This window comes from Gymnodraco acuticeps, unplaced genomic scaffold (genome assembly GCF_902827175.1).
Source record: "Gymnodraco acuticeps unplaced genomic scaffold, fGymAcu1.1, whole genome shotgun sequence".
Classification (NCBI taxonomy): domain Eukaryota; kingdom Metazoa; phylum Chordata; class Actinopteri; order Perciformes; family Bathydraconidae; genus Gymnodraco; species Gymnodraco acuticeps.
The window spans coordinates 189,966-216,827 of NW_022991436.1; the positions used below are offsets into that span (position 1 = coordinate 189,966).

Genomic DNA, 26,862 nt, shown 5'->3' on the forward strand with positions numbered 1-26,862 from the left:
TGGATCAAACTGGTTTGTGTGTGGTTTTAGCAAATGCATTACAACCCGAGGACATGTAAGAAAACAGTCCTTTCCCCTTCAGATACCCGGTTCTTTACAAGTAGACAGACAAATAACAGTGCGCTTCGCACTACGGTACGAGAATGGAACATTTCAGCTCCTTGCATTGTTGTTCTGTGGCCATTGATCCTTCCCTCGTGTAAGTGCGATGTAAATGAATGATCTGTGAGCCAAAGGCCAGGAAATGGAGCCAAGTTACCAGGAGTCCCACAGAGCTTTGAAAAAAAAAGGAACAACTTTAATAGGCTTGTGTATTACCCCCTAATCCCACCAGGAGCGTCTGCGCTGCGCTGCGGCGCGGCGTTTTTTAGCGATCGCGGCCACTCTAGTCAATGGGTGCTATTCCACCAGACCCGCTGCACCTCGCTGCGCCGCGACTCGAAGCAAGGAATTTCTAAAAGATAGGATGAATCCTATTTTTGACGCGGCGCAGCGCAGCGGGTCTGGTGGAATACTGCGAGGCTGCACACACGACGCTCCGCTTCCGCAACGTTTTGAAACGCGCCTGGTGGGTTATGACGCAGGAGGAGGTCGCGGCGCAGCTGCAGCCGCAGCAAAGACGCAGCGCAGACACTTCCGGTGGGATCAGGGGGTTATGTTTGTGTGTGTGTTGGTGTTTTCTTGTGTTTATTATCCTGGCTCCTGCTGATCTCCTGACCCCAGATGGAGAGCAGTGGGTGAGCAGATTGTATTTCAATCAGGAGAGACTTAGTTGAAGTTGATAACATTGTATTGCCGTGTGCGCAATAGTGTTTTTGGAGATTAGACCCCATCATACTGTGATTAATTAGGGGGGAGGGGAAGCCGACTAAAAAGAGAAACCCCCCCGGGGTCTAGACACTGGTGGTGGTGAATAGTATACTAATACCTCATTCACACCAACGCAACTCCGGTTCAAGCTCCGTGCTAGAGCTTTTCAGGTTCAGAACCGGTTCTTCGGTTTAGTGGAGGCTCTTTTCACACCGCCCAGAGTCCGACTGGTGCTGCGTCATTGCGTCATCGTTTGCGTCATGACGTAACCGTTTGCGTGCCTGCTTCATAAAGCCAAACCGCACGGAAACCCCTCACAGCTGATACCGACAACAACAACAATGGCCGATTTTGCTCCAGCTTCCTCTGTACCTCTTCGGAAGACCAGATTCCCAGTAGGTAGCTGGTCTCTTCAGTGGACCACTGCTGTTTGTTAAGTTTCTCCATCGTTGTGTACAAGCTGGATAAAACGCGGGCTTCTTGTTGTTGTTCAGGAGTTGATCCCGCCCCTGCCCCCGACTCGACGTAAGCGTGACGTATGTGGTGCTTTTGCTCTGGCCGGACAATTTTTTGGTGCTTGAAACGAACCGGATTCCGGAGCTAAGAGGCTGCTCCGCTGCGGTGTGAAGAGGAAAACCCGGTGCTTTTCAAGCTCCAGCTCCGAACCGGCCCCGAAACACTGTTGGTGTGAATGAGGTATAAGGGAAAATAAAATCCGGATTGATGAGGGTTCTTCTGGGCTGTCCTGCCTTGGATCTGAACAGCTGGAGGTGGAGGAGGGTTGCATCAATTCTCCTGAACGATGCTGACGGGGGAGAGAAGAGCGGATTTAAACGTTTTGCCTGGTGTGCTGATTGGCTGTGAGAAATGAGACGCAGCCGATTGGTTAGCTGGGGTGAGTTGCGCCTTTTGCTAATTGAGAAAGGGGGCGAGTGAGTGAGGGAGAATTGTGAATGAGAGCGTGGGAACCAGTCTTCCTGAAAGAATTTACGCTGAGCTTCATTTCCTGCTTGATTAAATATTAATAGATCGGTGTGCTTCTCTGCCACACTCTTTGCAGGGCAAAAATGAAAGACGGTACACCCCTCACCCCCACCCCCCCCATCCTACCTTGGCTCTCTGCCCAACAACTGCTAATGTAGAATATGAGGCCTTGTGTCAGGGCACACATAAGGTGTAAGATCCGGGAGGAAAACTGAATTAGCAGAGTAACCTGAGCAGGTGGGAAGGAAGGGACTATGAATTTGCAGCCGTACAACAATCAGCCACATGATAGGTCCCCGATGGGATTGAGGATTACACACAAGGCCTGCAGGCTCCATGTTTTTTACGAGCAGAACAGATATTATTTACATATAGTACTATTCTTAGAAGCTTAACAAACATAGCCTCTTGTTTTCGGTGTGAACAGTTTTGAATGAAATTGACAGCTTTGAGTGAGGATTGCTTTCAACTTCAGAAAAGTGGCCTGAACTTGCCTGTACATGTGACACAGGAACCTGTTCTGAACATCTGAATTATACACTTACAGAATGTCCCTATACAATAATAAGTGATGGCATAATGTGGTTTAACTTTTTTTGGCAAGATTTTTATAAAATAATAACAGAACATTTGAGGTATATTTGTATTATATCCCAAAAGAATATTGGTTAAAGATTCTCAAACAGTTTTCTCAGTTGAAATAATGTTTTAAACATCTATCATCTGGCATTAAAAGAGCTATATTTGAATAAAATAATCTTCATTAATCCCCATAGATTCAGGTGTTTGAGCAGCACAAAGACAGAAGGCAAATATTTTTGCTATAGTTAACCCTGACAGCGTTGAGTGATCCCTGTTACTTGTTACTTATGAATTAAAGTGTTAATTGTTTTCTGTATGGCTGTGTGTATATCCGAATGAGTGAGATCAAAGGGGCTTTTGTAGACTTAGGTGTAAGTAATGATTGTGTGTAGTCCTCTGAGGGATAATTAGAGTTTAACATGTCAGGAATCCAAACTAGTGCACAGTCACCAATGACAGTCACTGGTTGACGGTGTTTTCTATATTAAGACTGTCAATGCTTTTAAAAGGTCTGTTCGATATTGATTTACAGTATTTAACACGACAAACAACCTGTGATAGTTGTACTGTCAATTTAAAAAAAAGTGCTGAAGGAGCACATCTAATTTACAGTGAGGGGCAGGCAGTTCAATCATCTATACAACATTACATCTCTTTTATTGCTTCTGAGCAAGGAATGTTACATTTGGATGGTGGGTGGGGGGCGGGTGGTTTTTACTGTCTGCTATAAATGCAAAAGAAAACACCGCTACAATGCAATTTGTGACATCTGACATGCTGAGAGTGAGCACCACGTGAAGAACCAGACGAAAAGGTGCATTCATGTTCCTCTGTTAAAATCAGGAGTGGGCATAAGAATTCACAGAGAAATACCTATACCTCATGTGACTCTGACCAACTGTGTTGCTCCTGCCGCTGCTGATGAATATGTTGATGGAGGGGGTTGCTTGTTCGTCTTCTTCTGCCCGTCTTGATGTGAACTAGAGCTGGTGGTGAGACAGGAGGGGAAACACGCAGTCAGAGTGGTTGTCTTGTGCTTTCAGAGCCAGGGCACTTTCACGGATTTCATCACGATGGCTTGGAGAGGAGGGAGAACACGGCCGTTTTATCGACACATTCCTTATTTAAACTAAAGACGGGTGTTGTTTCAGACCCGAGGACTGAGAAGAGAAAAAAAAGGTAATGTCTATAATCAACTGGAAATTACCATAACATGTTGCTACGCCGTGTTTTATTCGACAATGGTGGTGGTGGTGGTGGTTCCTATAGGGAAACCGGTGCTTCTCCTAACCTCCGCCGCGATCACCACAGCATTGTTCTCTTGTTGACTTATCAACAGTGTTTTTGCCTTTTATGTATCCTACATGTGTGCGCTGTTTTGGTGAATGATTGATTTAGATTTTTTTCTAGCCACACATTTCCACATTCAAAGGTGTTGTTACGCTGCGGGCCTGCCGACTGTATGAAGGCAAATTCCCCCTCGATGCCAACGTAGCGTTGTTAGCATAGCGACAGGCTAAGCTAACCTTAGCCGCTTGATAGTCGTTGGCGGTGCTTACCGTTACTTCAGCCCTCTGTAAATAAGTGGTAACCGTTAGTCATGCTAAAAATGTACCATGGCAACTCCAGCGCAATCGTAGCCTTTAAACTAATATAAGGTAAATGTTTAATATTGTATCTTGAGAGACTGAGGTTAGCTTTGAGTTATGGGACATGAAAGTTCCGTTATGTTTGTCTTGCTAACTTGGCTGCTGCGTTTCTTTACCTAGCATAGTGAACTTTTTTTTTTCTTCAGCTTAAGTTTACACGACTAGCTTGATAACGAAATAAATTAACGCCAGAGACATAACCCTCGACATGGCCTGAAATACAATGCTTTTGCAACTGCACAACAAACAAATGTGATTTAAATGGACAGCCACTGAGACCCTGACAGTGTTGTGGTGGAGTTAAAAATCAACCGTTGTGGTTTTTCTCTCCTGTTTGATATTTCCCTGTCGAAAACAGAGGTGGAAGAAGTAGGCTACTTGGATTGTGTAAAAGCAGAACTACCAGAATGCAGGATTATTCAGTAGTAAGAGTTCTGCATTAAAGTTTTATTAAGTGAAAATACAAAAAACTCAATGTACAGAAAGTAAAAGTACTCATTGTGCATATTGGCACATTTAACAATGATATATATTATATGTTTTGATTATAATTATTGATGCAATAATGTGTTTATCACAGCTGCTAAAGGTGGAGCTAATTGTAATTCCTGTGTATAGTGCAAAGTAACTTGTAGATATACTCCAAAGTCTTATTTAAGTCTTGAGTACATTTCGTATCCAAATCCAAAGTTGCCTCTGAATTGTAGTGGGGTAGAAGTACTAAGTAGCAACAAATGTAAAGTACAGGTCTGTCAGAATTGTACTTAAGTACAGTGTACAATTGAGTACATGTACTTAGCTACTCAACATCACTGGTTCGAGAATATAACCGTTTGTAAAAATCCATTGAGTTGTGTAACGTTAATGTGAACAACATATTCTGTTGCAAGAGGTTTCTAGAAGGGCAATATCTGTAGGCGTAAATTAAACCTGTGATTGTACTTGACTCCCTAGAGTTGTACCAGTATAAGCTGTTTGCTTGTGGGTACTTTTTTAATATGCAATGGATGCTGTCTGTCAGTTAACTCTTAACATTGTGTGTGCAGTTTAACTAGTTAACCTAGAGAATTACTGGTTGAAAAGTGGAACTTTCTGTAAGCAATAGTATCAACAGGTTGCATTTTATAAGAGTGTAGGCCGAGTATTTAAAAGTGTTTTTTTTTTTTATCTTGTGACTCTATTGCCTCAGGTGGATTATAAACTGCCCTTTTTCAAATGGGTGTTCTTTCAGATATATCACATCTGAGCTGAACTCTGGTCTGACATCCCGTGTGCTAAGCTTCATAATTCCTCATGTATACTTGCCTCCAGATGGAATTTGATATAGGGTTTATTTAAAAAAAAATTAAACCTGTCACATCTGATCAATTCTTTGCAGCATGCTGTTTCAATGGGGGCTGTTTTTATTTGTATTAAAGCTTTAGCTAAGGACAAAAACATCTGTGTTGAAAGCAGTCGCAATGCTGCTGGTTTTCTTTTGATAAAACATTAAACAACCCAAGCTAACTAGCCTCACAGATTACATATGTGTTATCTTCTCTGCGGTCAGGCGACTCTCACTGCACAGGATTCACTGCCTGTATTGCGCCATGTTTTTGTTCGTTCGATATCTGTATAACCTAGATGTTCCATAACTAGATCTTACATGCCACAGACAGGGTAACTGATATGCAAGATTATTGGATAAATGGAGATGTAATTGTATATGCATGTTTATGAATCAACCAACAAAAATAACAGGGGGACATGGATCTTCTTTTAAGCATTATGCCTTCTGCAGCAGTGAGGGTGTGGTTTCCTGTTAACTACTAATAACATTACTGTATTGGAGATGGGCGTTTGTAACGGATGCTTGGCGAACTGATAAGTGTCAACTACTGTCGAGACTGTTTCACTAAAACAACATGAACAAAAGTGCTGACTTTCTGAGTCTCCTTTTGTTGAAACAGGTTTATCAAGACTCAAAAACAAGACAGCTTTTGTTAAAATTAATATCTTTTTTATTACCTAGGACAAGATATTTACTAACTGTATCCTCCATTCCACTCTTAAGTTATTTGTCTTCAGTTTTGACTCCACCCTTTCCCTCTCTACATCGTCCCTCCCTGTGTGTGTGTGTTTGATAGGTTACTCTTGTGGGATGTATCAATTAGGGATGGGAACGATTAATAAAATATTCGAAATTATTCAGGTATTCGAATATGAGTTATGAATTATTTTTTTTAGGAGGGGTGCCTAAGTTGATTACATATAATTCAATGTATACGACAGTGTCATAGCTAAATGTGTTAGGTCTAAAGGTGTGTTTTGCTCCGCTCACCGGTCCCTCACAGCGGGCAGAGCTGCAGGTGCTGATCTCTCTCTCGCGTCCGGTTATACTTCACTCGTGTTTATGTCCAAATCCATCAGATCTAGCTAGTTCTAGCTAATAATATGGCTGCTGCCCCTCCCTACACGCAGATCACGCAGACTCAAACCTCATCTTATGCCCAAATTCCAGCTGAGAGGGTCTCCTCTACAGCTGGCCTGATTGTGAATCGCCTCCGCACCCGCCTCTCCCCTGAGTAGACATGCTCATATTCTTAAAGAAGAATGAGTATTGAATAGCTGCATTCTGTGCATAGGCCCTGTTATAGGTTGCTGATCTCTGTTGTAATAGGGTTCGTGTCTGATCCCTCTTTAACTTAAAAACCAAGTTATGTTTTAAGCATAAAAGCTGTAGGCCTATAGCTATCAACTGTTCAAACTGTGATCACCAGTTCAATACATTTGACAAAGTCGACTCTATACTTATTTGAACATGTATTTATTTATTTTTCCAAATTCTTATTTATTTATTTTTCCCACATTTCTTTTTGTATAGGATATGTACATTTCGGTTAACTGTTTTTTTGGGGGTTGAATATTCAAATATACATTTGCTTTCAAATTCCCATCCCTAGTATCAATACTATGTCCCTGCACTCTCTTGTCCTTCAGGTGATGAGCTGGATGGTGCCATGTGAATAATGAAGACCATGAAGCCCACACACAAGGCGCTGTTCATCCTGTGCCCCACGCTGGTCCTGGGCTTTATTTACTACTCCTCCGGGAAGCTGCATCTACACGTATGGGGCCCGAAGCCTCGTAAGTGACATCTCCAGTATGACTGTTTGTAATGTGACTCATCTCCTGATAATCCATCTGGACTCGTTTAAAAAAAAAAAAACTATTAAGCAAATGTGTTTGACACCTGTCTCTGTTTTGCTTCTCTGCTGACTGCCTGTTAACCGTCTGCCTATTTCCACCTGTTTATTTGGTTTTATTCTACAGTCTTTCTGCTGAACCGTATGTCATGCTGTGTTTCTCAAAACCTGTCTCTGATATTGATCATTCACATCACCAGAGAACCGGAAGTAGTGGGGAGCGTTAATCAGGTTTTCTTGCCGGTTGGGTTGCTCTATCTCTACTGAAAATCATCCTGTGCAGGTCGTCTGATGGAAATCTACTGTCAGCCCTATCACTCGGCTTAGTAAGAACCTATGAGTTAACCAAAGAGATGGAAACCTTTGCTGACTGTCTTAGAGACAGCATAGCATACTACATGAGTAGGCAATAACATCTTGAGATTTCCACACTTAGATGGTGAAGATTCTGTTTTGCAGTTCCCTTTATTACATACTAAAAAGGCACGCCCTTTGGCATTGCATTTAAAAATAACCATGACCTGTTTGTGGTGTTGGTTATGAGTCAGTTGGATTTCCTTTTAATGTTGGATATCCGGAGGATTTGAGTTTATATTGAGAACTGTTTGCGGATGATAGACCTGGCCTTTTTCTATTTGACTTTTACCTCATTCACACCAACGGTGTTTCGGGGCTGGTTCGGAGCTGGAGCTTGAAAAGCACCGGGTTTTCCTCTTCACACCGCAGCCTCTTAGCTCCGGAATCCGGTTCGTTTCAAGCACCAAAAAATGGTCCTGCTAGAGCAAAAGCACCACATACGTCACGCTAACGTCGAGGCGGGGGCAGAGGCGGGATCAACTCCTGAACAACAACAAAAAGCCCGCGTTTTATCCAGTTTGTACACAACGATGGAGAAACTTAACAAGCAGCAGTGGTCCACTGAAGAGACCAGCTACCTACTGGGAATCTGGTCTTCCATAGAGCTACAGAGGAAGCTGGAGCACAATCAGTCATTGTTGTTGTTGTCGGTGTCAGCTGTGAGGGGTTTCTGCGAGGTTTGGCTTTATGAAGCAGGCACGCAAACGGTTACGTCATGACGCAAACGATGACGCAATGACGCAGCACCAGTCGACTCTGGGCAGTGTGAAAAGAGCCGGAGCTAAACCGAAGAACCGGTTCTGAACCTGAGCTAGCACGGAGCTTGAACCGGAGTTGCGTTGGTGTAAATGAGGTATAAGAAGTGATAACCGACACAACAGGGGTTTGGTTTCCATCACACTGTGTGGGCACCCTGAAACAGCTAGTAAACTCCACCAGAGGGGGCTAGAATATTTCTAACACCTCTTTGCCAGTGCCATATATTTTCTATGAAAACATTCTCAGGGAGAGCTTTTGGCACGGAAAACACAAATATTAGTGTTGATGGCATAGCTAAAGGGACAGTGTTCTGTCAAAAGTGTCATGCTTTTTCTTCCTGGTATTCCTTTATTGATGCCTATCATTGTTCACTACACACTTCTTGTGCTAAATTGCAACCAGTATGTAAATGTTTCAAATATTTGTATTGAGAAGAAGCACTTAGTGTAAGCAATAGTACAGACTTCTTTGGGGTGGAAATCATGCTTCCCTTTTTCAACATAGAAGACAAACAGAACAGCCAACAAGAAATAATAGAGAAAAACATGGCATGACAGGAATACCATACATAATGACATACATAGTCCTAGTGGGAAAGAACATACACAATAGTATATATAATACAAATAAATAAATAAACTTAAGGGGTGCAAATGAGCCCAGACGACCCCCCCACCCTTAACCAGTATGTACATTAAACCATTTCTACACATTACACTGCAAAATAACTTCCAGAGAAAGCTCTTCTTCATCAATGTCATTACTTTCCTTTCAACTCATCACTTTTCTCCATCATTGCTCCCACTGTGGTCGAAGTAGGGCTTCACATTTCTCCTCATATTATATGCCAGGAATGCAAGCATGGATTTTCTCTGTGTGTGTAGAAGTATGCTGTTATATTCGAACATGGAGCTCCACCATAACAGACCTGTGTGAAAGTCCAAAAAAGCAATCCGAATCAGATGTGCTATGTTGCCGTCTGAAATTGCTATTTAACCAGCACTGAATATGTTTTAAATAATGAGTCAGTGCTTAACATGTTTGCCTTTTTCAAGTAAGAAGCGTTTCTTTAATTGCAAACTGTTGATAGAGGAGGAGGGATGAATCATGTCACAATGTGTGGGCGCCCTGAAACAGCGGTTTAAATCTCGTTTTCCATACACAACAAAATCATTTCATGCCTGTTCCAGCATGTGATGAACTTTGTCCACATTGGGATGGCTTTTGAAAACTGCCTTACATAAATGTGTCTGGATTAATGCTGTCAAAATTATCACGTTAACGGTGGTAATTAATTTTTAGAATTAATTGCATTAAAATATTTAACGCATTTAACGCATGTGCAGAATTGCCCGCCCCATACATCCCACCAGTGGCAGCGCCAGGGTATGGCTGGGTAGGCTACACCCATACCAAGAAATGGCTTAGCCCCACCATGAAACATGATGTTAAAGTAAGCAAAATAAAGTCCGCCAACTCGCGCCGAGAATTGCACAGACAGCAGAAGATTGATTTCAGCAGCCACTTGTCTGGAAATACCGAAGACCAGAAACGGTTTTGAAAACTTTTGTCACGTAGTGATCGTCTTCTCAATTGAACATCTTTGATAATGTCTTCTGGCCAATCAGAATCACGATAACGGCGTGGTGTTGTTTCAGGAAGTCCCGACGGAGAATACTTTTGCTGTAGTACAGGGGTGCACATAACTGGTACGCAGGTTATGTGCGTAATCTGAAATGCGTACCGTCACTTGTGTCACAAAGCGCATTTGCGTACCGACGTACTTGTGAAGCTTTTCCAGAAGGCGGTTAGATCACCGGACGACAGAGTCGGTCTCCGTGTGCACAGACAGGGCTGCTGTTAACGTCGGTCTGTACAACGGAATTGTGCCAAAACTACGCCAACCGGCTGCGGAGGGAGACTCCCCCCCCTTCACTGGAGAACTGCGCTAAAACAGCTGATCACAATGTTCACACTCTGTGGTCACGAAGTACTCCACTAGCCCCTCCCCCGTCGACTTTCCTGAAGTACTCTCCCGTTTGTAGAAATCAACACGTAATGAATTAAGACCCCACGGTTTGATGATTGATAGGTGCTCTCTTTCATTTTGACGCACAGAAAAATGTTACAATAAACATGTTAAATGGATATATCCGCCTTCTTTCATTTATCTTTCCATTCCCACAACAATATACATAAAGAAATGACATATTTTGGACATAGTTCGAATGGTGATTAATCATGATTAATACATTTTTAAGCTGTGATTAATCTGATTAAAAATGTTAATCGTTTGACAGCCCTAGTCTGGATATTACTTAATTATTTTATAACATTTTTATATACTTCTACTTTTTTTGGAATAGTTGCTTCTTTCTAACATAGCATTTGTCTTGATCACTTTAACGCCTCCTCTTTTTGTATAGGGCACCACTGACAGTACGTGTCAGCTGTCCTTGGCTGCGTTTCATATCTGATTTCTCAAGCTGTGACCAAGGTCTCTGTATAACTAGGCTCTTGTTTTATGTTGTGAGTGCGACACTTTCCATTTTGTTCTTAATGCATGATCAACATGCATAACTCCCTAGCAGTGAAGTAATATGCTTTCAACCTTGTATGGTCACCTGCATGGGACTGAAATGAGAAGCAGTACGTTTATTTTAATAACAGCTTGACTCACCTTTTGATGTGAAAAGAATGGGGCTTATTTCTTTCTGACTTGCACTTCAATAGCACAAAGCAAAAGGAGAGGAGCTTTGATTGCAGTGGGAAATATTGGCTTTCTCCCTTACTGTGGTGCCAGATGTTCGGCTTAAAAAAGGTCAAAGGAGAAAGAGGAGAATGTGGATGCTCTCTCGCACCCTCTGTCATGGTCAGCTAAGCTGCGCTGAGAGGATCACATCTGGATGGTCTCTTTTCCTCGTTCTTGAATTGTAATGGTAGAGACTCAGTCAGCGCTCCACAGACAAATGGAACATATAGAGGATTATCTCCTGCTCGTCATATCTGCTTATTCATCGGGCTCTTAGTTTCTGTCTTCTTTGCAGCAGAAAACAAAGGATTGTGATGCACTATAGTATGACATCCAGGTGAAATATCTGGGTATTGAAATTGGGGTACAAAGGAAAGTGATATTTCATCAGGGCCTCTATATCTATAGATCAGATCAGCGCTGAATTCTGTTCCCTTTTACTATATTTGTGTTCAACCAAAGATCAGATTCAGTGTTCCCATGGTCTGTTTGTTTTACGCTATCTTTTGACTCTGCTCTAGAGTGTCAACATCAGAGCAGGTTCATGTGACCATGGTCATTCCTCTATCAGCTGCAGTGTTTGTCTCTCGTAAGCTTGGAGTGTTGATGTCAACTGTCCACTCTTCAACAATGGTCCTCTTCTCTTCCCCAACACATATATATTTGATCTACTAGTTGTACTTATGTGTAGCTCCTAGGAGGGCTCTTAGTGAACAATTTCAAAATGTTGTGTGCCCGACACACAAGAGCCTCTTATCTGCCTTGTTCGCTGGCTTCATTGTCTCATTCAACTCAAATGAAAATGAAAGCCCTAAGATGAAATACATGAATACAGCCTGCTCAATTGCTGTGTGTGCATTTAAAATGTAGATGTAGAAGCAGTTCGATGATGTCGGTCCGCACAGACATGAACGTTGTTGTTATTGAAGCAAACATTCATTTGCCGCCAGATTATTTTTATGGTCAATGAAGGCAATTACAATACAACTGTTGTCATTGATCCGCTTTCATGTTGCGAGTTTTAAACAGAGATTTCATTGACTTTTCCAGTTCAGCAGGGCATGGATTATTGTTGACCTTGTTAGAGATGTGTTAGTGGACACTAAATCGAGTATTTAACTGTATTGATGCATACTGTAAGGGATGGAGGCTACAGAGATAGGTTTAAAATAGCCGAGATAAAGTCATCATGTTAACCAGATAAATGCTGATTATATATTGCTGTTGTTCTACTTCCTAACAATTTGCCAGAATTTTCCGCCACATCTCATGGGTTTTATGGAGCAGATGGAGTTTCAAGCCTCTGTTTTTAAAAACGATGTACTTGTTACAACATACGAAGCATTGTATTTTGGTCATGTGATAACAGGTTTTTGTGTTTTAGAAATATGGACGGTGTAGAGGCAACATAATGTCGTATACTCACCTTGCGTTGGGTCCATCTTTTATTTCTTAGGGCAATCATTGTTACCGTTCTCTTATTGTGTTAATGTTTCAAGTGTGGGTGAAAAGCATCAGTTTAAAGAGTTAGTTGAAAAGTTGTTCACACGTAAATGTTGTTTTCAGACTGTCCCCCGTTGTTGCACAGATGTTCCAAACAGATTGGCCAACACTTGTCGTCTTCAACCTTTGACAGAAGCGTTGTTGTGCCACACTTCCGTTTGAGTTCAGAGCCACCCAATAGTCGCTTAAAATAGTTTGCTTTGAGGTTTGTAACGGGAACAGTACCTCATTGGGGTTTGTCCTTGAAATGAACACCTGCAGGGTGAGAACTACATTTCTTCAACCAGCCAAGCTGCATTTGCACTTGACTAAAGTAAAACAATGAATTTGCTCATAGAGATGTTATGACAAAGAAACCAGTTGTTGGTTATAACAAATCTCTAGTATTTTCCTTTATGTCATTTTCAGGGCTTTGTTAGTGGTGATGTCTGAATTTGCCTAGGGAGCAGTCTCTAATTATTTCCGACCCAGTTTGGTTTTCATCATCAGGGATTGCCTTCTCTCGTGGTCAGCAGGGATACGCCTATACAGTTTCAGCTGGAACGGAGTTTGGCGCTTCCTAATTGGGGAATTTGATCTGCCAGAAGCCCTCACACGGAGAGGGTGTGTGCTTACTGCTTTTAATAAAAGAATGCCGTCATATTTGTTCTTGCTCTGTTTTCTGACTGGGCTTTGTAGTTTTGCAATATGTAATCCTGGATAAACAACGTGGTAGCTGTCCTCTGATTGTCTTGATTGAAGCGAGAGACATTTTTGTCTTTTTTACCCTCTAATACCTGTGTAAGGTTTCTTGTTTGTATCCATTCGATAAAGGAAAGTAAAATGATTCATCTAAAAGGGGATGTAGAGTAATAGCAGTTTCTTAATTCACCATAATAATCATGGCTTTTAGGATGTTCAGAGTAAGTCACAGTCATTCGCTGTGGGTCTGACGGTGCGGTTCCCACAGCTTCTTTGCAAAAAAAGTGAGAAACTCGTTGTTCTGAGATACTTTCAGATTCAGATTCAGATTCAGATACTTTCAGCTAGTTCTCCATGAATGTCTACTGTGATGGCAGACATTGGAGGATCAGCATTAATCCTTTGAAGTTTTGTGTCCTTCATCTCTGTCTGCCTTTTGTGTGCATTTGTTTTTGTGCGATGCCACAGTCTGTGTTTTGCTGACGATGTTGTTGCTTTTTTTTAATAATATTCTCAGTTCTTTGGTCTTGGTTAATAGTTGCTTCCACATCTCCACAGTGACTTAACCCCCTTTTGTTTTCAGAGAGTGATGCAGAAGAGACAACTGTAGTCCTGACTAAAGGGGCAGAAGTGAAAAGAATTCCAGGTAGAGGCACTGAGACCCTGCCCGTTTATGACTGGGTGACTGTCAAACAATTTATTCGGGCGACTTTACACTGGGCTGTTTTATTATTAAAAACATTTCTTGGAATAAACATCTCTGCTAACTCAACCATGCAGGCTACAATTGCTCACCACTATAATATATTTATTTAATTCAAAAATATTTTAGTGCTCAATCACTCATTGACCTTAATTGGAATCTTTCAATATACGTTTGCCATGATAATCTCAAAAACACAATGAGGGTTATTTCCCCTGCATTGGACTTTCCACCTTTGAATAAGATTGACAATTGGTAGCTTTAATCCTACTGGGCTGCCTTTTTAATTCTACTATCTCCTCCTCTTTCTCTGTAATGTCGGACATTTGCAGTTGGCTTTAATTTCAAGTCCTTTGCTGCCATGACAGGCTGAGCTCAAACGGTGCTAACTGACCATTTTGTGTTTCAGAGTTGGAAACGGAAATCACCGGGGGACGAATAGTAGGCTCAGGTACATCTGCAGGCCCACCAACCGAACCCCCACTCATCTAATTCTCCCGCAACCTTTTAAAAGAAAATAACAAAACCTCTTTTAAAACCCTGCGATACTTCAGCAGCCACATTTGGCTTGAAAAGCTAGTCATTTGCATCCAACAGTTACTATCAGGGGAAATAATTCAAAGTCAAATCTGACTACTAGTGAGGAACTCAACATCTGCTCAGCTCTTTCTCCACATGAAGTGTGATACAACACTGCCCTCTATTGTCCTGGCTCAGTAACAAAATGGTTGGCAAGTGAAGCAGTCTGCAGGCGTTTTGATGCATAATACTGTTTCCACACAACAACATTTGTGTTACTGGTTAGGACCCTGCCGCTTTGATTTCTCCCAAGCTGCTGCCTCGGCTTGGCCCTCTGGCTGCTTTATGCTTCTCAACAGAAACATAGTACACACACACACACACACACACACACACACACACACACACACACACACACACACACCACACACACACACACACACACACACACACACACACACACACACACACACACACACACACACACACACACACACACACACACACACACACACACACACACACACACACACACACTTGCTCTTCTTGGCTGCTATGGCTAAGTCCCAATCCTCCAGGGCAGTGCTTGGATCCTTCCCTAACCAGCCGTCACGCATTCCCATTGTCTTTTTCTTTATCTTTCTCCTCCAGCTTCTCTGTGAAGACAAGATCCGCAACCACAGGAGTAATACCACGCTCTTCCTACTTTCAACTAATACCCATCTTAAACGTAGCCTTCGTCATGCTAATCACAGCATTTTACTGACAGAAATTCATATAACTTGTTAGCACTTTTCTGATCTATCAGTATAGAAAACACAGTATAGATGCTCAATCGATAACATTGAGAATAACGTTCTAATCTCCCCATACATATTTACCTCTGTGCTTCTCTGTCTTCTACCTTAACGCTTCACCAGGCACCTATTGGCCGCCCCTTTGGTTGTCTATAGGTGATCTCTAACTTCTTTTTTTCTAACTTTATTTTCAACAGATTGTTTTGGCTGGCTTCTCCCTAATCGCGCTTGTTTTTCTTTCCTCACAAATCCTTAATTCTAATGCTTTATTTTCTTTTACATTCGCCATTTTGTTTTCCCCTGTGAGCGATGCACAGGTTGTTTACAACTACAGCCAATGAGCTGATAGTTGAAAACGATGTACATTGGATGAGCAGTACTAATGTTCCGACTATATAACGTTTTCAGATGCCGTGCTTTCTATCTTTGTAGATCTGTGCGATAATTTCTATCTCTGTCTGTCTTTTCCAGTGTATGATAAGCAGGGCTTTCTGCTGCAGCTGGACACAAAACTGTGAGTACATGTCTTTCTAGAAAACATTTCTGCCATTTCAAATATGGTATATTTATCACCTAATATATTTAGAGCAGTTGAATCCCCAGTTGCACTTTGACTCCATTAATTTGGATTTGTTTAACAGCTTGCTCCACTGAATACTTATTCATGCCACTTCTAGTTGATCGATTGGAAACATGAAAACGTAAATCTTCAACCAATGAATCTTTAGTTTTTTTTTTTTTTTTAAATAAACATACATCAGTTCATTGGTGTTCTAACCAAAACCTGGTGACAAATGCACACGCTTAATTTGTGCTCTGAGTAATACATAGGAAGATTTGTGGAAATTGAGATGTAGTTGGTCTTTTTCCCCTTTTTATTCCAAACCGGCTGTAGTTTGTCAGGCTGAGAACATGCTACGTTGAGTCATTACCCAGCTGTCATTGTGTCAGCGTGTCTGTTGATATGTGTATAATTCCCTGAATTGGTTTGACACTCTGGCTCTAAACTGCCACGATAAGGCCCTCTCTCCAGCCCTCCCATTAGCATGCAGGCAACAATCGTAATGCTCCCCTCACCACCCCGACTCTCACAGGGCACATCTGTCCACACTCTGCACCCCCACTGTAAGCACTGTGTCAGCACACACGTTAGGGTGGTTTTCACATGGCTTCAGTTTATCTAATACTGCTCCTTACATTATATCTACAGTCTCATTCATTACTCCGTTAGAGCACATGTGTAAAATGGGGCAATCCATCTTAAAACTCTTTATTAGTTTTTGTGAGTTGTAATTCCTGCTGATAGCCTTCATTCCTAACAAACCACATACCAACTTAAGGCCAAGCTTTATTGTAGCATACTTAAAAATATTAATTTAGTGCAGAAAAGTTTCAAATTTGTGCACAAGCCCTCTGCCAACTCTGATTGCAAGGCAATTTATATAGCAACTTCAACAAAAGGCAATTCAAAGTGCTTTACAAAATTGAAAATCGTTAAGAGCAAGAGCTTTAACAAAAAGTGTAGCGAAATCACTACAAAATGGCTTTTAAAAACAGCCATTAAAAATAAAATAAACATAAACAAGCTAATATAGAGTAATACAGCTATAAAATACATGAATGAAAGTTACAGTGCATACATAGTTCAATTAAAAGCGGCAAAAAGACAATTCAATTGGGAAGGCCTCACACAGTGCCCTGACTTTGGACTCTCCCCCTTCTCCCTGTTTATTTGAACTAGATTCATGGCCTTCACCAGGTTATTAATGATCATGCTAGTAATCGGGAGGTTCTAGCTTTAGCACCGCCTGTGTGATTATTTGAACAAGGCCCCTCTGCTTTGTCTTGCCACACACAGGTGATGCTGAGCCCTCCAACTTCCTAAACCACCCGTTTTTCTCTTGAGCACGTTGTTTGACAAGCTCCGTTTTCGAGGCTTAGATATATGTCAGTGTAATTGATAATCAGTTATCACAATGTGTCTGATTAATCGCTCCCTCTGTTCTTTAATGTGCAGGCCACAGGAGTTGGCGTACAAGTATGGCAACCTCAGCGAAGGAGCGTGCAAGCCAGGATACGCAGCAGCCAAGATGACCACCATCTATCCTAAGTGAGAAGGATTTTTGCTTGCATAACTGTGTGGAGATAGATTTGGATCCTTTCTTTAAACTTGCTCTAAGAACTTCACATACAATCACAAGCTTCACACAGTAATCATTCTAATTGGTTGTCAGCGTAGAAAAAGCTAAAACTGTCGGACATACCAAGAAGCATGATGTCACTCCTCCAAGCCAACTTGGCCTTAAGGGTTTTGAGTCAGACACAGAGAAACCCACACATTCCTCTCCAATCTTTCCCCGTTGTTATCATGTTTCTATCATCTTCTCCCCGCGACAAAACACTGACTGTGTTCTTGTGACCCCGTTGTTAAACAAAAGCACTTTTGTCACACGAGGACAAGATCTCCCATCTTTCTCATATCGCAGCGGACAGCCTTCGAGGCTTTCTTCATGAACGGCACCGACCAACTTCCTGTCTTGACTCATCACCAGCTTCCTGCTACACAAACCACACAGTCCACGCAACCCTCATCGACCCTTTTCTGATGTCATTGGCTTTTTTGAGTTTTATATTTTCCACTACTTGCCACCAAACAGCTCAATCTATAGAGCATTGTCCCAGCAGGGGCTAAGCTAGTAGAGGGGCGATTTACAGCATTGCTGAACAATAGTATGTCAAAGCCAGTACAGAACTAGTTATAGGATTTGACTAATTTCTTAGAATTAGTATTGAACAAAGGATGTATCTATTGACTGAGGATGAACAATTACGCTCATAGCTATACAAAATAAAGTAAAGAATATTTTCCTTTTCACTTTTCTTTACATATGGCTTTGTCTCTCTGCCTGCCTATTCTGGCCTAATATTCTGTTAAAATAAGTTGATCTCAAAGTCCTAAGTTAGTCTTTTCAAACCGTATGGCATTATATATTCAGTATATATCAAATTCATTGACAAACCAACTTTAAAACATCACCCTCAGCCGTGCACTGTCAGCTATAATGTGCTGCTCAACAAGACTGAAAGCAGTGGAAATGCGCCAGGGCCTCGCCCGGCTTAGTGCGGTATAGTTAGGCCCATGGATGTATAATAAGAACTGGATACAGCGTGGGAGGCGGGGTCTCGTTCTTTCCTATGAAAGCTGCTCATAGGCACAGGAAGACAAAATGGCCCAACTTTTGAGAGAGCGAAACGTCACAGATTACCCATCATGCCTGGCTTTCAGAGAAGAAGAACCTGTATGTGCGCTCACAGAGCATAAGCCCCGCCCCCCGAGCTCCCACTCTCGGCTCAGTAGAATGAATGGAGACAGAAAATAAATCTAGATTCGGCTTTTAGTGCATTTTACAACTTTAAGGACCTAATGATTTTAATAAGGGCTATAAAATAGTCCATACTGGGTAGTTTATTTAGTTAAAAAAAAAGTATCTGCTGATTTACAGACGTTTCTTTCCCGATGTTAGTCAATGGGAAAAAGTCTTTCTGGGCCCAATGACGTCACGGACTGATACGGAAATTGTAGTACCGCCGTTTGGACACAACGAATATTTTCATCAGAGTCCGGCGCACTTCCTGGGGGCTTGCTTGGTAGGCCAGGCTCACTTTATGCTGCGTTTCCATTACAGTTTAGTAGCTGGGGCAGTAACTATAGTAACGCAGTGTAGGCGGAGCCGTGACGTCATCGTCAATGCGAACCACAGAAAACCAACATCAGCCGTTAGCTGTTTGCATTCGGAGCTCACTGCTCCTCATATCTGTTCAGAAACTAGACAAAAGTTAAAGGGGACCTATCATTCACTTTTGTACGTCTTTTATATATGAATACAGTTGCAAGAAAAAGTATGTGAACCCTTTGGAATTACCTGGATTTGTTGGTCATAAAATGTGTTCTGATCTTCATCTAAGTCACAACAATAGACAAACACAGTCTGCTTAAACTAATACCACACAAACAATTATATGTTTTCATGTTTTTATTGAACACACCATGTAAACATTCACAGTGCAGGGTGGAAAAAGTATGTGAACCCCTAGGCTAAAGACTTCTTCAAGAGCTAATTGGAGTCAGGAGTCAGCCAACCTGGAGTCCAATCAATGAGACGAGATTGGAGGTGTTGGTTAAAGCTGCCCTGCCCTATAAAAAATACACACCAGTTTTGAATTTGCTATTCTTAAGAAGCATTGCCAGATGTGAACCATGCCTCGCACAAAAGAGCTCTCAGAAGACCTACGATTAAGAATTGTTGACTTGCATAAAGCTGGAAAGGGTTACAAAAGTATCTCTAAAAGCCTTGATGTTCATCAGTCCACGGTAAGACAAATTGTCTATAAATGGAGAAAGTTCAGCACTGTTGCTACTCTCCCTAGGAGTGGCCGTCCTGTAAAGATGACTGCAAGAGCACAGCGCAGAATGCTCAATGATGTGAAGAAGAATCCTAGAGTGTCAGCGAGAGACTTAAAGAAATCTCTGGCACATGCTAACATCTCTGTTGACGAATCTACGATACGTAAAACACTGAACAAGAATGGAGTTCATGGGAGGACACCACGGAGGAAGCCACTGCTGTCCAGAAAAAACATTGCTGCACGTTTGAAGTTTGCAAAAGAGCACCTGGATGTTCCACAGCACTACTGGCAAAATATTCTGTGGACAGATGAAACCAAAGTTGAGTTGTTTGGAAGGAACACACAACGCTATGTGTGGAGAATCCAAAGGGTTCACATACTTTTTCTTGCAACTGTATGTGTTCCCGGTGTGTCAGGGAACTCACCAAGTGTCAGAAAACACAACCCTCTCTCTTTTCCTCCATACCCAAATCTCTAAAAACGGGGCTGCAACTGATACAGACTGATCCAGATTTGAAATATCTCTGACGTCAGAAACGAGGAGCTCCGCCTATATGGGCAACTCTCCACCTATCAGGAGGAGACAGCCACGGCCATTGCCGTTCGAATGCGCTGGAGACGCTGTAGTACATATGCCAGGCCTGTAAGTGTTGATGTAGTCTGCCACAAAAGCAGCGAAGAAGACTTCTCAGATTCAGCCCTTGCAAAAACAGGGCTAAAAAAGAGCAAATAGAGCGAAATGAGGCATGGCTAAAATGCATGATCTGTTTGGTATTTTGAAAAAAAACTTTGCAGACATGTTTTATATAGGTATGGCCCTACAATATTATTCAAATATAGCATGATAGGTCCACTTTAAACAAGTAAAAACCACAGACTGTCTGTGTCATGGCGAATACAGTCGCTGGTTTATTTATGTCTATATATAGGCCGTTGTTGTGAGTGTGGACGGTCGGAGCATATACTGTGTTAGCTTAGCCGATCTCCATTCAGAAAACACACTTTTAAAAAGGTTTTTCGCCTACCGTCTTGTCCATGGGAGCCTGCCTGCAGGCGCCAGTCTCAGGACACCTCCACTCTCAGGACAGGAAGTGCATGCACGCTAAGAATTACAAAATAAAATCGCCACTATCAGTACAGCACCACTTTCCGAACAGGAAATACACGCTAATACAAAATGCCGGGAACCTCCACCCCGCTGCGGGACCCGTGGTGGGACCCCTAAGTCAGACGGTGCGTCTTGGTCACGCTTCATATCGGCCGGCCCGGGAAGGAAGAGACACGCAGAGTGGGGGGAGTCCCCCACCCCAACGCAGCACACCCTCCTGGCCATCAGAGTCGAACCCGCAGTTCGGAGGAACAGACCGCCAGAGCACCGGCACTAGGCCGGGCCGGTGGACGCCCTCCGATGGTGGGTCGCGTTTGCTTTTGAGAGGAGAAGAGAAAAATGTTAATATATGGATGAGTTGAGGGGGAAACGGCTGGACACAGGCTGTGGGGGGACACCCGAGACTGGGCAGTGTCCCCGGTAGAAGGAACCAGGTGAGAAATAGGGGGAAAAGTGAAAAAAAAAGTAAAATAGCCACTCGTGAGGCGGGCAGAGTCCCCTGTCAACTCCCGTTACATTCCTCCATGGTGTCGTTTGAGCGAAAAATGGCTAAGTCAACTTTTACGAGAACCAGATAGGGGGGGTCAAAAGGGCTTGACCAAGGCCGACCCAAAGTGCATGGTGAGCGGACTCATCACCTCCGTGAGGAGTCTCCATTGTGATTTGAAAACTAACATCAGACGAGTCCTTCGGGGGGCGGGGGAAAAAAAGCGTTCGTCATGGATCGTCACTTCCTGTACAGAGAGTGGAGGTGTACTGAGAGTGGAGCCTGCACCGGAACTGTCCTGAGAGTGGAGGCCTGCAGGCAGACCCCTCTCGTCTTGTCTGCAGACTTGTCAAAGCATTAATTCATGATTTTTACTAACCGGTATCAGTATGGTGTTACTTCGGCATCATTTTGAAACGTGTATTACAATTTAAATCACGGTAAAATATGTTCATTTTGTTGTAGTTGTAGCCCCCTTGCCAGCGATTCTCTCACTAATTTAGCATATTCAGCCCGGTTGTTGGCCCGGAAAGAACCTGGATTTTGGAGAGCCAGAAAAACTGTGAAACAGTACTCGTTAGCCGGAACTACCCCTGGTGGAAACGCACCAAAAACGGGCCGGGTTTGGCACGGCACGCTTAAACTGTGCTACGCGCTGCAGTGGAAATGCGCCATTAGTGGACTGCCCTCTACCTATACGAGAGGCTACTTGTTAACAATGTCCTCCCTCTTAATGACTTCCTCTAATCAGCCGCACGTGTCAGATCAAAGTTCTGCACAACAATGAGCCTCCACTGGGAGCCCGCTGATTACCACCACCTTCAACCCAGTCACACATAGGTCAATGAGCACAATTAATGCAGCGCTTGGTGTATGTATGTGTTTGTACGAACGAGTGTTAGTGTATGGTAGAACCTACACAATCCGAGCAGTTTGTGATTAATCACGTCCTGTGTGAAAAGGAGTCAACCAATTAACATCTTGTTTGTTCACTCCGTCTGCATTGTATGTTTACATGGCCAAAACAATTTTTAAAAGTCCTTGTTAGCATTTTGTTAATAGGTGTGGCCCAGAGTTCAGCCGTTAGAGAAAACCTACTTAACCTCTCGCAGTGAGGTCCGCTTATGGCCCTTCCTCTAATCATCTCCTGCTTCCTCCATGTTTGTCTTCTCTGAAGCCCTCTGCCCTGCAGAATCCAATTTATTTTCCACCCCTCACCTCCGCTTTACCCAAAACTGTTTGTATTGAAGCCCTAAATCAAGTGTTGGCAGTGAACTTGAAGAGGCACGGTTATGAAAATATTGCCTGTGAGAGATAGACCTAGCAAAGGAAATGAGCACAATGCGTCCGTGCCTGTTGGCTGTTTTGGGAGCCCTCTCTTTTGATCCAACAACAGGCAGCCCCCTGTCTCTCTGCTCTCTCAGGATGTCAGTGACTGACTGTCAGTCAGGGCTCAGTGACTTGCAGCGGTCCTGTGTTAATTATAGCCACTTCTGGCCTCAAAAGTCTTGGGTTGAATGAATCTCCATTTGTTTTGGCAGGACAGACGTCTCTGAGTGGTTGTGCCCCTGTTGGGTGAGGAGATAACGCCCTCTCCCCTTGTGTCATCCCACTACTTTCAAGCTTTAAACCTGGAGGATGATGAGGGTATCAAGGACCGATTAGGGTGCTCGGAAGAGCTTTAAGCTAACGGGAAGGCTTCCCAATAATGTCGTCCATGTTTGGTCATTCACAGCTCACATGTATTTCTTGTAAACCCATGGAGGTATTATGGGAACGAGCTATCCATGATTCCTGCTGAGAAACAAGGGAGTGTGATCCGTCCTGATTCCAGTTAGAAATGCCATTGCATTGTTATTGCATAAGAAGTCTTAATTTATGGTTGGTGTTAGAAAGAACCGCCATGCGAGTATGTTCGTGTGTGTGCAATTATTATGTCTCTGCTAATCTCTGTGCAACTGTCTTCTATTATAAACAAAATAATGAAAACCAGCTCAATAGATGTCTCTGAGGCGCCTAGCATTGTCTTTTCTGTGTGTCTCCTGATTGATTATTTAGGTCTGACAAGGAAAGGCAAAGAGCTTTATGCATGTTAACGTTAGACAAGAGACAACGGAAGAGGCTGTCTCCCCCCCCCCCTCCAGCTTTACAGCAGGTCATAAAAACACACATTCATCCTGGAGCCACACTTGCAGAAGTGGCACGTAGCCCAGTATTCGGGTCGCAGGCGTGACTAAGAGGAAATTGATTATTTTGATTTCAGAGCTGAAATGAATCAAAGAGGGACACACACGCACTTATACAGACACACAGGATGAGGAAGAGGCATTGCTGGAAGTAGCCTTTCATGGGGCGTTAAGAACACAGTTACAGACGTGTCTTTGAATATAAAACTCAATTCGTTTTTTAATGTGGCAGAAGTTTAACTTGCCTGTTCTTTGTCATGAGTGAAAACAAACCCCACTTCGAACACTCACATTCAGTTTGTATAAACAGTCTCGGCTCAAATCATTTGAGGAAAAGCATTCTGGCAGGAGTATGATGTCCCAGCAGATTTATTGAAACCAAGTGTCAGCTGTGATTTAGGCCTGGGTGGAGAGGTTATGTTGATGAGTTTTTGAGCACACACACACACACACACACACACACACACACACACAGTTGTTTTTATGACTTTAGCAGGCAAGGTGGGGATGCGATTCGATCAATGACAGTGGAACAAGGGATTTAATGTATCATGTTATGGCTTAAACGTTGCCACAGTCAATATAGCTACTGTTCAAGGTGGAGCTGGTTTCATAAAGAGGAGCAAAGGTATGCGAGGGAACGCACAACAAAAAATAATAACTTCCCTTTCTCCTTCTCCTTCCTTTCCTGCGTCTCTTTGCAGGTTCATGAAACCAGCACCCATGTTTCTTGATCGAAACTTCAAACTTCTTGCAAAAGTCAGCAATTACTTACCTCCATTTGGATTCAAAACACAAGGTAAGAATGGTTCTTGCTATCTGTTGCCTTCTGTTTGTGATATCTACTGTACTGTCTACTGTATTTGTTTAACAATGCCTCAAAGGATGTTGCCTATACAATACAATTACTAGTATTAGATTTGATCCGGTGTGCTTAAAAGCTCAGAAGTGTTGATACAGGAGTTTGACATCGGCTGCATGTTACAGTATTTTGTGCCTGCGATGCCTGGCATCTCAGAGTAATAAAACATCTGATTGAGTTGGCACCAAGCCCAGATTTGTGTGTTTTTAATATTGCTCAGATAATTTACAGTTTTATCAAACAAGTCCAATATTTGTATTTAAGTAAGGGCTGCCAACCTTGTTCCCGTATCCTTATTCATCAGCTGGCTTCCCCTACTCTATCTACTTGTCGTCATTGTAAATTCTGAGACTGTTAAACAAACTGTGAACGTCTCTTATGAGGCAGGTTTTCTATAGTCTAATGTTCCCACTGAAATTCATTTTGTTGCTTCTTTGAAAAGATTGTGAGTAGCTATTCAGAAGTATGAAATCAAGCTGGTTATTTTGTCCAAATACTTGCTATTTTTAAACTCTCCCCAAGGTTTCACGCTGATGGTTCAGCTGCTTGGAATGCCAGTGTCACCACTTAGCACTTTTCATTATTTGTCATCGTTGCAGGGCTGATGCTTTTGGCAGAATATAATCTGCCTAAGGTTTCAGTTTGTTACTCTGCCTTATCATAAATTAAGAGTAAGTGAGACATGTCATCCATTACGGTGTAATTGAACTCACATGCAGTATTTGCCAAATGTATGCTATCACGAAAAATAAATGGGACTGGGTTTGTTTTTGAAAGCTGAGATTTCAGGTGAAATGGCTAAACAGTGCAAGGAATTTTCTAATATTTTCAGTATCCATGTGTTATTGTATTGAATTTTGGATCCAATTCCTGGTTGGCTAAATACTCAGAATTGTAAAAACCTGATGCTAGCTTTTCTCATATCAAGCCTTTTATCGGTCGTCACGCTTTTTTATTAGCAAAGAGCAATGGAAAACAGAGAGGCAGCAGGCACATTCATTTAGTAATGTTCTTTAGTTAATGTAATTTCTGCAGCTGGTGTCTGTCTTGATCAAACATCACTTTTGAGTGATAAGAAACATGTCTCTGTAGCACCTCTTGGTCTGAGTGGACTGTGCGGGGTTTTTTATTATTCAGTAATGAAGTGACAGTGGAGACCCTTTTTAAACTAGAAAAACGATCTGATCGACTCTTCAGCTAAATGATCTCAATCAGGACCTTCAGTTTTTTGAGTTAGTAGCAGAGTTAGTGCAATTAGTCTACAGCTGTTTATTGAAGATGTCAGATACATTTCACTAACCTTTCAAATGTTGCTCACCTTTGAACTAACCTGCTATATATTATATTAAATGGATGTTTTACTTTGGACAGTTATAAGCCTCAAACTCTGACTCGGCTGATTCTATAACCTTCTGACGTAAATCTTAAGTTCTCTTAATAAAGTGTAAAATGTATGGCCCTTATTGATATTCATTTGTTTCTTAGATTAATTCTATCTTTGGACCAGGGAACAACACTCCAGCTTTAATGTTTCCACACACACTGCGTGTACTTGTTCCCTGACCTTAACACACTCCAGCACTTCAGATATCAAACCAGCACACAATGCCATGGGAACTGAAGAGATAACATTAAACTGACTTCAGTGACATGCTCTGTCACATATTTTCCAATACTTAGAAGGTACAGTGAATGTTACCTTTGTGCTCTGTGCAAGTTCTCCGCTGTCACATGAACACACACAGACACACACAGTTTGAGTTGCTATCAAAAGAGCACACCCTGTGTGAGTGTTACACCTGGTTTCTGTTTTCTCCACGGACTGCCATGGCACTGGGGTTTCCCTTTTAGTGGTACTCATGTGGAGAGAGGATACGTGTAGATCCTGAATAGAACGCCACAAAGGATTCCAAATTGGGAACATGGAGTGGCGGAGGTGGACGGGAGATTTATTTTTACTTTTTATTTTGCCATGAGGTATCTTTGGCTTGCATCAACCACATCATCAACATTAAAGCTGTTTTGATTCGGTCTCAGAGAAAGAAAATAACGTCAGCTCTGCAGGATGCCAGTCAGCCACTGAACAGTCAGTTTGAGTAATAGGCTATATTTTGCACCAACTGTTACTTTGGTTTGTTACTTTTTGTAAAATGAAACCAAATGATATCTCTTTCTGAATTTCATCCAAAGAGAACTTTAGTAAATAAATAAAAAATAATCAGCAGGCAAAGGATTATACAGAAAAATGAATTGACTCAATATATTTGGAGAAAATCAACATTTGGCTAAAGAGATTTAGCTAACGGAAATAAGCCTTTATGCATTATTTCCTTCTAGCAGTTGTTGAGTGCAATGTTTTATTTATTTTGATTAATAATTATAGGAGTTTGATGTTATTGCACTGCTTTTTCTTTTGTGTAACATGAGACGAGAGCAGGTGCACAAATCTATGAGTACATTCATAAAACCACTGTTAAATATATGAAATAGTCACCACAAAAAACAACACATTTGCTTAATTTCAATAGGGC

General features: G+C 42.2%; 1 protein-coding gene across 8 annotated transcripts in view; it reads left to right on the forward strand.

The window, feature by feature from the left end:
• The first annotated feature begins 1,550 nt into the window (after positions 1 to 1,550).
• Positions 1,551 to 26,862, forward strand: part of st3gal3b (ST3 beta-galactoside alpha-2,3-sialyltransferase 3b) — a 48,256-nt gene continuing 22,944 nt past the window's right edge. Inside the window, exons 1-8 of one of the 8 annotated variants that reach the window (XM_034196221.1) lie at positions 1,551 to 1,705; positions 3,420 to 3,555; positions 7,005 to 7,151; positions 13,846 to 13,908; positions 14,375 to 14,416; positions 15,753 to 15,795; positions 17,299 to 17,391; positions 24,174 to 24,268. In XM_034196221.1, coding sequence (XP_034052112.1) covers positions 7,034 to 7,151; positions 13,846 to 13,908; positions 14,375 to 14,416; positions 15,753 to 15,795; positions 17,299 to 17,391; positions 24,174 to 24,268 — 454 coding nt within the window. In that variant the 5' untranslated portion in view covers positions 1,551 to 1,705; positions 3,420 to 3,555; positions 7,005 to 7,033. Of the gene's footprint in view, positions 1,706 to 3,053; positions 3,556 to 3,901; positions 4,035 to 7,002; positions 7,152 to 13,845; positions 13,909 to 14,374; positions 14,417 to 15,135; positions 15,170 to 15,752; positions 15,796 to 17,298; positions 17,392 to 24,173; positions 24,269 to 26,862 lie in introns of those variants that run through there. The other 7 variants (XM_034196220.1, XM_034196222.1, XM_034196223.1 and 4 more) reach the window with 7 other exon arrangements.